The following is a 14,513-nucleotide window of genomic DNA, read 5'->3' as shown; positions in this document are numbered from 1 at the left end:
GTGCATTCAGAAAAATCATTGAATTGGAGGGTAAAATCACCGCTTTAGCCACTGGAGAGCCCTGCCCTAGCTTTGCACCCTGGCAAGCCCCAGAAGCAACAGGTTTGGGTGTGGTCATTCCATGTGACTACATCATCACCTGTGCAGAGAATGACTTTAATATCATCTCTGATGCCATAGATAGAGAGAGAGAGAAAGATAGCTTCCGGGAACTACATTTACATTTACATGGAGTCCTGCAGTCTGGCCCACTGCTAGAAAGCCTAAATTTTCCCATGTTCCTGTTGAAAAAAGAGAATAAATTTAATAAAAGAGAAACAGAAAATGATTAAAAAAAGCATGGTGATATCGGATGTTAATGCCTGCTTACAGTTAATATTTATTGTTTGGGCCATACTAGGAGTCTATATCAACATATATACCGCCATGTGTTGGAAATATTTTAATAATCTCTTTCATATCAAAATATGGACAGACAGACAGACGAACATAGATAGGTTACTGAAATATTACTGGAGTCTGAGCAACTGACAACACAACAAAACAAGAGTTGTAAATTGATCATAAATTGTAAAATTGCAGGAATTTGCTAATTGCCCCTAAGGACATCCATCACTCAATTAAACGTCAAATCCACCGGAACTGGTCAAAAGTTATCCATTTATTTTTGTTATAATTTCATTCAGAGAACTTATATTGATTAACATCATATTTTTAACATATGTTGTCTGTACCTGTGCAATAACTTCTGCACTATAAAATTTTACCTGCCATGCCTAAGAAAAATTTGACATGAAACTCATTATTCAAAACGCCATTTTCCCGATTCTCCACCAAGTAAAAACAAGTAAACCTGCCATAAAGTATGTTGGGATTTTGTTACCTAGGATAAAGATTTCATCGATCATGTACTGCTTGTTCAACAATGGCACGTGTGCGAATAAAACTAAACCACTTTCGATTTGTGGCCGCCGCTATTTATCGGAAAAAACATTCGGACTCCATCGGAACCGGTGAAACGTCGGAACAGGGCAACGAACTGTACGAACGAACAAAAAATCTTATCAGCAAAATAGTAAGAAAATCGCTGAACAGTCTAATAAAAATAGTTTGTATACTAATCAAATACATAAAAATGTAGCAAAATATGCTCTTTCTATGTGTTGACCTGGACAATGAAGCTTGCAAAGGGTTTTTTTAATTTAAGAAAAACGTGACCAAACGATTTCTTGTAAAAATTATAGCGTTGTAAAAATCGGTCAGGTTACATACAACTAATAATCAAGCTAAGGGACAACACAGTTACTCACCTGCGACCTGAATATACTGAACTGTTTTTGCATTTTAAAACTCGGTATGATGATTTGACAAACAATGTGGCGTCTAGATTTTTCCCATATTTTTATGGCGGCTTATGTTTGATAAATATATAAATAAATATGGTTTTTAAAATACTCACGTAAAACATTTCAAACTCGCCGGAGACATATTAGGGAAACATTTAATTATCTCACCAATTTGTTTACGGTGTTCAATAAATATGGCATCTGGTGTTAACAAACTTTTAATAATTTGAACTATTCAATTAGTGTTTACCCCATAAAACCCAGTTTATAAATTTGGTCGATATATTTATTTCGACATTTGTCATCTGCGCAATAAATGTGACCCCTAAAATGTTCACAATGTTTCCCTATAGCAATTTAAGAAAAACTGTCCCACCTCCTGGCAGCCACGGTTTTCAACGGACCAGACCACGTTTTGAAATCGGCCCTGATATCATTGTGACGATTGTTATGGGATATTATCTCTTTCAAATTGAGTTATAAATGTAACATCTAGAGCGGTCAGAAGGTTTCACTATTTGATAAAAATTGCCCCGCCAACTTTTCAACGGACCTGAACAATTTTAGAACTTGATCGGTATATAATTTGGACAAATGTTCTGACAAAAAAAATGTGGCATGCAAAGTGTTCACGAGGGGTTTCTTTCAGTTTAACAAATGACATAGTTTTTGTACTTACGCAATTAATTTTCTTACTCGTTCGCTGTATTACTAGAACACATGTTTGATCGATTTCATTAAGATTATGAAAAAGTGTTGCCTCTAGTGTGACATAAATATAAATTATGGCGACGTACGGACAAATGAAAAAATACTATCACAAAAAGTCTTAACGTTGTGCTCAGGTAAGCTAAAGACAAGTAACTAATAGACCAGTTGATTGGTATTGCTATTTTTAGCCATCATTCATGCTCACTGGTTGGAAAAAACACTGGTAAGAGTAACTTAAAATATTTGCATACAGGACAAGTGGTTTTAGTCAATAAATCGATAAGATGTCCACAAAAAATCACTAAGACACCTTAATTTTAATGTATGATGTAAAAAGGTAATGCAACAATTGATGAGCACTTATTTAGGACAAACTATTTGGGATGCGTAGCAATGCCGTTGTAGATGTAGTTATTTATTAAATGTAAACTTTTGGTTTACTTTTGGTTTCGTTTTTTAATTCTAAAAATGGTGCAGTGCCTTATAGATTTTTATATTGTTATTGATGATGACATAGCGGGAAATACATTTAAGATGTCAAAATGATACAATTTATTTTAAAAAGTAACGCTCAATTATGTGACTAAAAAGTAAAGTCTTCGCATAGATTTAAAATAAAAGTAGCATTTTCAATTGTATAAAATACATAATTTACCAATGATGCGTTAGGTATCGAGTTGATTCTACACGTTATGACGTTATGACATCATTAAACACGCCACCAGTTATTAGCCCGGATTTCGGGCTGATAAAAAAACCTTGAAAAACAAACGCAACAATTGATGAGAAGAAGATACATATCAATTTGAATGCCAAAAACAGAGTAGTATTTACATGATAAGTAATGATTGACATGATAAGTTATCAATCAGTTTGAATCCAAAATATGAGTAGAATTTACATGATAAGTAATGATTGACATGATAAGTAATGATTGACATGATAAGTAATGATTGACATGATCATTTATCAATCAGTTTGAATCCAAAATCTGAGTAGAATTCACATGATAAGTAATGATGGACATGATAAGTAATGATTGACATGATAAGTAATGATTGAAATGATAAGTAATGATTGACATGATAAGCAATGATTGACATGATAAGGAATGATTGACATGATGCGTTATGATTGACATGCTCAGTAATGATTGACATGATAAGTAATGGTTGACATGATGAGTAATGATTGACATGATAAGTAATGATTGACATAGTGAGTAATACTTGACATAATACGTAATTATTGACATGATACGTAATAATTGACATGATAAGTAATGATTGATATAATAAGTAATGATTGACACGACAAGTAATGATTGACATGCTAAGTTATTTAACAGTCTAAATGCAAAAAGGCATATTGAATTATTGCAAATCAAATCAAAACAGTATGTGTATGTAGAAATTGTAGGCAAATCATAAGTAATGTATATTATTATAAATAGAAATCCTCATAACTGCCACAACACCCATTATTTCATTACCAATTATTTGAATGTTTTATTAATTGTTGAGAAGTCTCAAATGTTATCGCACTGTTCATATGTTCGAATGCAACACAACGAATACAATTTACAATTATAGCTTGAACACGGTCGAATACTTCAAATGTAACTGCACATATTACAAATGATATTTTAGCAAAAGATCAAACAATCCTTAATAAACATGTTTTATAAAAACCAGAAGTAATACAAATAATAACTCACTTGTTCGTTCGAATTTATGTATTGTGACCATCCGTTGAAATCGAAAGTAAGTTGATATGAATTGAACAAATGAATGCGCTTGGGAATCTATGCTAGAGAATAGGATTACAATGATTTCAAGATCTTAAAGTAACCAGGCTATAATTGATCTACTCGTTATTAAAAACTATATAACAACTTATAAATTTATTTAAAAATTTGCATTTCTATGCGGCGAGATGTTTTGGACGTATATAGTTTACATAAGCATGTTGGGACATTGATAATGAATTATGTTTCACAGTGTGTGTGTGTTTGTGTGTGTGTGGAGGGGGAGGGGGGGGGAAACGAACTGAAACTCGGCCAAAAAAAAACATTTTTACTATATCATACATTTTCGGGTCGTGTGAGATGCACACGCGTTTAGACGATGGCGTGATTAGTTGCGTTCATCTGGGAGCCTAGCGGGAAAGTGCACTCGCATCCGCAGAAGAACGCTGAGCAGCCGTCAGGCGCTATAACCCAGTTAAACAGTTTATAACGTAAGTCATTGATAAAAAACGTTAGATAATTGGAACATAACGTAAGATAATTGGACCATAACGTTTGATCCTTGGACCATAACGTATGATCACTGGCCCATAACGTAAGATCTTTGGACAATTACGTATGATCATTGATTAATCAAGGTATACATTTGAGATTGTTGGCCAGTAACGTATGAGCGTATATTTTCACGTAAACGACGTATTCCGGTTTGGGAATCCTCCAACGTGACGGCAGATTCTAAAACTCGTTAAACCAGTTGCGTATGCTTACTATATGTTTATTATTAATGACCGGATTATTTATTTATTTCTTGAATTGTTTAAACCATCAACTAACCATCCAATCGAAACTCCGGAAGCTCACGTACAGGGTGTTGAGCTGGCAGGCACTCGTTCGATAGTTATCCATCGGTGAAACGGAACAACCAGGTTAGTCGCGTGCTTGTACAGGTTTTTTATTAAAGGAAAGGTCGTCATCTTATGTTGTTAAAACTTGTTACCCAACCCTTCTGCATTTTCATGAAAAAAAGTAATTATAACTATGGCCAGATCTTGCTGATATCCTCATGCGATTTATTAGTGCGCGTTGTTAATTTTTAAAATCGGGTAAATTCACTTTTTGAAACAGTAAACATTAGAAGTGACAATTATCGACACAATTCTCGTGATATTATACAATTACTAGTTTGTAATCGTATAAATAATTAAAGCACTACCACTTATATGGGTGACCCGATATTTGTACTTTCTACATACAATACTGAATCATATTGAGCCGCGTTCTGGGAAAACTGGCTTATTACGTGTAACTTAAGTGTCGACCAAGAATAGCCTGTGCTGACCGCACAAGGTAATCAGCGACGACACTGACAGCCTAAAGAGAAGTTTTGTAAAGAGGAGACTTCTTTTGAACTCCGTTAAAGTGGAAAATGTCGTCCCTTATTAGCCTGTGCGGAGTGAACACGCCAACATTTGACGACACGTAAGCACATTCATAAAACCCAGTTTTACACGGAACTAGGCTCAAGCAGTTCTTAAACATGCATACATCACTGCTTCTAGCGTTTGAAGTTAACACAACGTTAACGTTGTCACTTTTAAACTTGAATGAAAAAATCGTAGAACTTATGCTTATTTGGAAATAATCGCATTCTTCCGCGAACTGTATCTTACTATATACGTTTACCGATGACGTCACATTGTTTATACAATGGATCGTGAAGGCAGTCGATGTCCATATTGGCCGAAATCGAGGCATTCAAACACTATAAAGTATTCTTTTGAAAATCAATAAACATTTTATAAAGGTTTAAAAGACAAATCAAATAGTTTATAATCACTGCGTAGTTATGCGTTTTTCATGACACGTATTCTAGATTTTGGACCGTCAAACGCCAAACGTACAGTACAAATATAGAATATCGTATATTTTACGACGAATAATTACCCTTCTCCAAACGAGATTTTGCCTTCCGGTTATGTACGAAAGTCCAACCATTTAGCGCAAGAGCAAGCAATCACGATACAGTGCGGGAATATCAAGACGCAACAAACATGTTTTCGAAGCCAATTAGCAAGTGGTCTGTGTTGGTAATAACGTTAATGTTCGAAGAATGTAAGGTTTATTGTAATTTTCAAAGGTTTGTATTTCAAGTTGAAACAAGGTATTCAGACCTTTCGGAAATACCGATAGGCCGAGAATGTAGTTTTTTGTGAATTCGGAGAAAAGTTTTTAGTTTACATATGATACACTCTTTTTTGTTAATTGTTTGACATAGAACGTACACACTACTATTTTGCCGTTAGGGATGGACCTTCTCGTATACTGATAATTTAATAAATAGATTTGCATTGAAGCGTAACGCAATTGTTTGCTTGTAGTTGTTTTTAATCCAACTAGAGATTAAGCTTTATTTTTTATTTTGTATAACTGCAAAATCCTTTTGAAGATGGCAAAGTGTTATTTTCAAATCTATGTCACATTTTTCGAATTGCTTAAGAACAAGTTAAAGAACTTTAAACACACAATAAACACCTGTTACACTTGTGTTGTGGAAGTCAATAAACATAGAAAACTTGTTAAACTAAATTCAATACATAAAAGATAAAACAAATGTTGTTATATACCCATTACTTCATGCGATGGCTTTATTAGATTGTTAAGTGTTTTTAATTCCAAATTATTTGCCTGATATTTCCTATGCGTGTTATAAACGCGAGCTGCGCTCTGGTAAAAACGGGGCTTAATGCATTTTCGCAAAGAGTCGTCCAAGATTAGCCTGTGCAGTCCGTAGAGGCTAATAAGGGAAAAAACTTTTTGCTTTAAAGTAGTGTTTCGTTTAATGTCAGTCTATTCTAAACGGAAATCCAGTCGTGGTGTTAAGTGTCGTGTCTGGTGAGACTGTGTGGACTACACAGGCTGATTTTTAATAAAACATTTTTCTCACATGCATTAAGCCTAGTTTTCACAAATCGAGGCCCAGTTATTGTTTCAATTTTAGGTCACGTTATTGCGGATACAGACTCCGAAGAAAGCGTTAGTTTTTTCCTGAAGTCACTGACAAGGTATATTATATACAATGTCACACTTGTCTTAAATTAACAACATTTTTAATAGTCAAATAGCGTAATATTTCTGTAATTATTGTAATAATGTTTTCTAGTACATCTTGTTTGTCGTTTCGTCTCATACATGCAGCTTATGTAATATATTAAATCCAAATGTTTTTATAATACTTATGTATTTATGATACTTGGAATTGAATATTTTAAATTCTGTATGAATATAAAGTCGGTTTTCATATACACGAAAATTGATAAATTCATTAGGGCGCTGAGATAAATCAGATATGATACACACTCAATAGATTGAAGTATCTTGTCAAAGCCTAATTTCTCTGTTTGATCAGATCAAGGATGTGTTTGTTTTTTTAAGCGAACATGTGTTATTATGTAAATGTGGATGACCAGCTTGCTTGATTGTGAGTCTGACCCCGATCCATCCGTTCTCATGCCTGCCAGTCGGCTTGTCCCTTAGCGAGCCAACTATAGTATATCAGTAACTCCTTGTTGTCTAGTCTGTCCGTCTAATTGTGTGTCTGTCTGTATGACTGTTCGCCCGCTCTGCCTGTCCGGAGAAAGACTGTTCTGCTGCTTGAGCGATGCCTGTCTGTATTCTTCACTGCATGCATGCTTGTCTATATATGAGTCTTTCTATGTAAGTCAAATGTCGTCCCAGATGAGCCTGTGCAGTCCTCAAAGGCTGATCTGGGACGACACGTTCCGCCTAAACTTGATTATTTTCTAGAATAGTATTCCGTTAAACGAAACAAAACAATAAAAGCGGAAAGCGTCGTCCCTGATTAGCCTGTGGTGACTGCACTTGCCTGCACATTTGGACGACATTTTATGCACATAAATTAAGCCCCGTTTTCACAGAGCGCGCCACATTTATAGATGTGGCTATCTTGTATGTCTTTTTTGTCAGTAATTTTTTGGTGGTCAACTATTTGTGTATGTCTCTCAGTCGGTTGGCCTGTATCTCTGAGAATGTATTTGAATTTCTTATGTTCAGTATAAATTATCGATAAAACAAATATTTAACAAGCAAATGTCAATCATATACCTTAATGATTAATGGAAGTTTCTGATACCCCTTGTTTTTCGACGATCTTCTGACACAAATAAGGCCTTCTTAATAAACAAACATGTAACGTGATTAGCCCAAAGAATATACTAGAAACTATTGTATATAATTCGAAAAATAACTGCAAGTTAATATCAATGTATATAAAGGTACACGCATGTCAATAACATGGTCAACTTGATAAAAGTGACTTGCCTCTCTTTGTCTTTTACGGATTATTATTTTAAATATATATTAGTATTCATAACTTTTCTTTAACATGGAAATATTATATATATATATATATATATATATATATATATATATATATATATATATATATATATATATATATATATATATATATATATATATATATATATATATATATATATATATATATATATATATATATATAATTGTAGAAACAGCTGGCACTTAAGCGTTTTTTTTAGAAGTGAGAAATACAAGCCTTTGGTTATTACGGCAATCACCAACGTGTAACGCTTAAACAATCTTCTGTAATTTATCGTTTACCAAAATCCGTGTATTCTATATATTTTCCAGTGATTTAAAACAAAACATAATATTTCTAAATGAATGTATATTGTGATAAACACACATGGCGAGCTGGGCCCGGCGTAATCCTTTATATGACATATTATATTTTTTTAATTAAAATTTATCACCGAACCTGCTTTCCGTATTTGTTTTTACATTCAGCTAATCACAGAATTTATGATTATCTCATTTGAAGTAATTTCTGTGACGAGACACACTAATTAAAGCTAGGATTAGTATTTTATAAGTTATAATATTTTACAAAAACGCGCTAAAATAACATATAAGATTCGTGGAAAGCTCAAACCTTGTTAGTTTTCCCTGATCCCCTTTGCGAGGCTTGCTTATCCACTGGATGTGTCCCCGTCGTGCTTAACGCAACATGTACTTCTTCCAACTCGTGCAACCTGAACGTATCGAGAATAAATCATTATCTCCATGTGATCTGCCAAAATATAACGATGCTTCAAAAGTGTAAGGCACAAACAAAAATCCAATAAGAAGCAACATTACTAAGAGTAATATATATGTTTAACTTGAAATCTATGTTCGCTTGTGCATCAATGAAAACAAATTGTATTTAATACACTGCCATCAAGGGAATATGATATTAAAAGAGGTAACCAAGGGACAAAATACAATTTTGGTAAAACAATTGGTGTATCTTATAGATACAACTCGCTATATATAACAACAACACAGTGTTGTTGTTTTTTTATTCTTAGACAGAAGTCGGTTTATAATATGCGGTCTATTTGTTTGGCCGTTTTTATGTTTACATTGTAATATGTTCGCTTAAACCTATTTATGTACCGTATCTATTACACCACGGTGACTCAAATATAACATTTTAATATGTTAACATTCGAAATTGTGTCCCTAAGTTGGTCAGGAGCAATTACTCGCTTTATATAAAAAAAACATCAGTATATGACGTAAATATCATGTTATAATATGCGGCCTGTGTGTTTTGCCCATTTTATGTTAAAACGTTAAGGTCGTCATTGTGAGTATCCACTATATTCATAAGTTGGGAAGGGTAAATAACAAGGATAATAACGCAGTCAGTTCAAGTGATGTCCACTGTCATTGTGTGTATAGCTCCTTAAGCATGTTTGGGTTTGATAATCATTATGGTTATTTTCTGACAGTTAACTTACTTGTCACTGTCATTTTGTTTATTTATTATAATTACCTTAATTACTCATATTTTATGAAAGTGCTTATATTAAATACTATATAATGTACATGCCAGTAGAAATCCAGTTTTTCCTTGCTAAAGACCCTTTACTTAAAACGAATGTGTTGATTTGATAAAAAAAAACAATCAATAAATAATGAAATTATCGGATGATCACTTCGCTTTAAGACAATTCAGATACTACATAATGTTTTAATGTTTTAATAAAATGTGCAAACAATTTTATCTTAGATAAAAGGTATGACTTTGTAAGCGGATGAGGAGGGTGTGATGCATATCTTAGCAATCATAGTTTAGAACTATAAGCCAATTTTCACATATTAGAATTTCAGACATATTATTTCAGATTAAAAACAAGCAAAAAAGAGGAGCATGTTTCAGGATGATTTGGAAAAATTATAGCCTAAAGAGTATTCGCTAGGCTCTTTTTTTACCAGTGCTCTACATTTTGATAAAGTATGACCAAAACCTGAACTCAGCAATTATTTAATCAGAATAAATACGTTTTCTTAAAAATTATGCCAAAATTCCTCTCAATGTTCAGACGGTTTTTCTTTCATTTACGAAGTTTCACAAGGCTTGGGAGATACATATGGACTTAAGAATGTTCACAGTCTTTTTCTTTCATTTGAACGTATTGAAAGAGGTGTTTATTTAAATTTCTTTGACATACGAGATATGCGATCGGCAATTTATACAGTATAAAAACCGGCTATAGTATCGTTTAAAAATGTATTTAAGAAGTTGAATGAAGATTGGACTATTCAGGTAGAGAATTCAAAACCTTTGTGTTTGATTTGTCCTCGTGACGAAGATTTTCATCCCTGTGACTCAAATTCAAAGAAGCCCGATACGAGACATCATCAGTACAAAACGTTCAGTTTCCTGAAGATAGGGCATTAATTTGGCCGCTATAGTATTAACCAGCGTTTTCTATTATTTTACCAATTGAGCACGTGTTTTGCCCTATATAGCACAGTTTCAAATTCGGCAGATATGACAAGGGAATGTTCTGACAAATTTTCATTAAGATGATTATGCTATAAATGTAACATCTTAAATGTTCACATGGCTTCACTTTAGCCATTTAACGAGGACTATCCTTTCTCCTGGTATTAAGGTTGTTAATTCGACCGAAAAGCCGAATCGAACAATATATCGTGGTTATCAATGTTCTGAACAACGTTCATGACCATTTGATGACAAATATGACATCTTGTGTGTTCAGAAGCTTTCTCAAAAGCCCAGTACTAAACTTTCACCGAACTTGCCGCAGTCATGATTTGTTTAACGAACGATAGCTATTTTTGAAATCGGACGAGATATGATCGGGACAAACGATTAGAGCAAGTTTTGTGATGATTGTGAACAAATGTGATTTTTAGAGTGATCACACTTTTAAAAACTTTTTGTTCAGTTATTCAAGTAACTTCGTTTTTTATCCGACGTAACCAATTTGGAAACTAGGAACCACGGACAAGACATCTTCACACAAAGCTCACAAGTAGACGTTGTGCTCAAATAAGGCAAAACAAACATGCAACCCATAGACAAGTTGATCGCTTTTGTTAACCATCACTAATGCTCACTGACTGGTTGGCAAACAAGAGCTGTTAGACGACAGCGCGTTCGACTATTAAAAGTACTTGACAGTACAACGTTAACCATCATGGAGAAATTGTTCATATTCAACAAGGTCAATGTAATATACTCATATTCTAATTGGAAGAGGGTAATAATTGAAACATGTTGATCGTTTATGTTTTAAAGAAGTTCTACATTTAAAGAGTGTCCTTATGATAGTTAGCGAGTGTTCCAATTCTGAAAGCAATAGATATGGTACTTAAGTAGTAAAATGGACCAAAACACAGGACTTACTAAACAATTATATTTTCTAAACTTAAAAGTGGCCATAATTCTATCAAAATGCCAGTCAGAGTTACATAAATTTGCCTGCACAGTCCCCTTATAATAGTTAGTAAGTTTTGCAAGTATGAAAGCAATAGTTTCGGTACTTTAGGAATACAGTTGACCTAAACACAAACCTTTACCAAATTTTCTATTTTGTTGGTATAAAAGGGAACATATTCTTACAACATGCTTGCTACAGTTGTCTGCCCTTGTTTATAGATTGGAGTCATGTTGGTTAAGAAGTATGCAAAATATGAAAGCAATATGTCAAGGCACGTAGAACATATTCGAGATTGTACGCAAACTTACACATAGATTTATCAATTATGTGCATATTCTTAGTGACAAAAAGGCGATAATTCTTACAATATGCTTGATACAGTTGTCTGTTCTTGTTTATAGATTGGGATCCTGTTGGTAAGGAAGTATGCAAACTATACAAGCAATATGTCAAGAGACGCAAACTTATTCTAACGCTCACGCTAACGCTCAGGCTCACGCTCTCTCCGACGCCGGGGTGAGTAGGATAGCTCCACTATATATATTATATATAAAATAGTCGAGATAAAAATTATTTGCTGTAAAACACATAAATTAGAGTTTTTGATAAAAAAAAGACAAAATGATGAACACGCAGTAAAAACACACTATTTCGGATGTGTGGTAATGTGTGGTAATGTCGTTGTAGATCTAGTTGTTAATTTATATTAATGGCTGACGTTTAGTCTCGTTTTAAAAGTTGTTATAATTCCATTACCAATTGTGGTATCTGTTCAAATTATGTGAGCATTTTTATCTTGACTTTTCTGAAATGTTTTGTTTTAAATCTTACTTGTTGGTTGCGATATGTTTTTAAACGAGTGCACTGATTTACAGATGTTTATGATGTTTTTTAGTGAGGGCATAGACAGTAAATATTTTAGAAGATATGCAAAACAAAGTTATTTAAACAATGTTAATCTTAATCATACGTAAGCTTTTTGATTGCTTTGATCGATCGAAAATAATTGATAAAACCTCGATATCTTGACATTTATGTATCGCTATGCATTTTATTGATAAGGTTCGTTATAATTATTTGAAAGATTGATTTACTTAAACTTACACAGTAGCAAACTTTTGCTAGCTTCAATTTTATCAGCGAGAAGAATAGTATTGACATGATAAGTAAATCAGCAGTTTTTAATGCAACTAAGCATGTTGCATTATAGGAAAGAAATTGGAAACAAAGTCGGTGACCATATGCTTGTATCCATTTTCTCTAAGTATGTGTAGGTATTATTTGAAGACAAATGATAAGACATACCTTCTATTGGAAAACAAATCAGCAAAACAAACGTTATTTAATGCTTGTTTTATTTGAATTTTTTTTAATGTTATTTATGCCATTGGTGGATGTACATGTCTATTCCGTTCGCTTTTAGATAATCCATATACTACATCATAGACTGTCAACTGATTAAAACCTGCCGTGTTTTATAAAATGACCAAACAATTTCATCTCATTTAAGTGGTCAGACTTTTAATGCATTCAACTAATATGAGCTACGTTACCTTTTGTACAAGTGTGAATACATTTTTTATAGAACCGTACATAAATGGAACCATATACACATCCATGTACGTAAGTTTTACATTGTGTTCTATTTAACGTTCAATCTCTGTTTACATTTGTATGTGTGCTAAGTTATTTAACTATAATTACGGGTTGTGCTATTAACTTAAAGTATCGAATTCACTGAACCAGTTGTTTGAAAACTGAGTATAGTTAAACAACTAATCGGTTGCGTTTCAATGCTACATTTTTACCTTAAAATATCAAATTCACAGAACTAGTGGTTTGACAACCGAGTCTAGTTAAACAACCAATCGACCGAAATTGTTTTTATCCCTGCCACGGTAATTGGATTTAAGTAGTTTGAAAATGTAAAACAATATATTTAGAATTGCTTCAATGTTTTTTTTTTGACTTTTCATTTAATAAATTAGGTTTACATACCAATAAATGTACTATACATTTTAGTCTCGACGATCCTCATTTAACACTGTGTTTAAATCACCGAGTCAGCCACACGTGACAATCACTTTTATTGTGTACTATTGATATGCCCCCGTTTAGAGGCTTGTAGTCTCTACTACAATATGAAACTCTCCTGTCATAACTTTACACTGTTTGATAAAGTTACCCAAGAAGCTCAGAACTATTTCTGGCATGAAGGCGAGGGCGAACTTAATGCCAACATCTTTGCGACATTTGTGATTGATTTTGTTGATAGTATTGATCTTTCAGCTTTCAGATGTTAAAGAAATATTCATTCATAGCGACGGTTGTACGTATCAAAACCGTAAAACACCCAAAGCCAACGCCTTGTTGCTTTGGGCAACTAGAAAAAAATGTTTGATATATCAAAAGTACATTGAAAGAGGTCACGCGCAAATAGAGTGTGACAGTGTTTACTCGTGTATTGAACGCAAAATAAGAAAACAGGCGATTTACGTTCCGCAAATGTACGTTGACATGATTTCAGCCTAATGTCGTAAAACCACATACAAGGTACGGTATGTGGACGACATGTTCCTAAAGAGATATGATGAACTTGCCTATTACCCATCAATACAACCAGGTACTGGAGTTGTATCACCAATTGTGACTGTTAGAGTCAATATTGAAATACTTGCCCGAAGGGAAGATTCAATATAAGTTAAACCATGGTGATTCCGACTTCATCCCAAAAGCCAGAAGTGTTAGAACTCGCACGATACACGTGTCATACATAGACCTGGTTGTAAACCTATACAGCAACAAACTCCCAATTAAAAAAGCAAAGTATATGCACCTGATGCTGTTAAAGTCCATGATACCAAAGGATATCCATGAATTGTATGACAGTCTTTCGCACGCAACATGAAGTTA

At 33.6% G+C, this 14,513-nt stretch overlaps 2 protein-coding genes across 2 annotated transcripts in view; both read right to left on the bottom strand.

Moving 5' to 3' along the window:
* Positions 1–4,116, bottom strand: part of LOC127849920 (uncharacterized) — a 169,327-nt gene extending 165,211 nt beyond the window's left edge. Inside the window, exon 1 of the mRNA XM_052382668.1 lies at positions 3,775–4,116. Coding sequence (XP_052238628.1) covers positions 3,775–3,805 — 31 coding nt within the window. The 5' untranslated portion in view covers positions 3,806–4,116. The remainder of the gene's footprint in view (positions 1–3,774) is intronic.
* The window catches only part of LOC127851570 (uncharacterized), a 44,592-nt gene that overhangs the window by 15,526 nt on the left and 14,553 nt on the right, over positions 1–14,513 (bottom strand). Inside the window, exon 2 of the mRNA XM_052385405.1 lies at positions 8,795–8,894. The gene's annotated coding sequence lies outside the window, so the exon portion shown is untranslated. The remainder of the gene's footprint in view (positions 1–8,794; positions 8,895–14,513) is intronic.

Source organism: Dreissena polymorpha, chromosome 11 (genome assembly GCF_020536995.1).
Source record: "Dreissena polymorpha isolate Duluth1 chromosome 11, UMN_Dpol_1.0, whole genome shotgun sequence".
Lineage (NCBI taxonomy): Eukaryota > Metazoa > Mollusca > Bivalvia > Myida > Dreissenidae > Dreissena > Dreissena polymorpha.
This window is presented reverse-complemented; position numbering and strand designations above follow the sequence as displayed.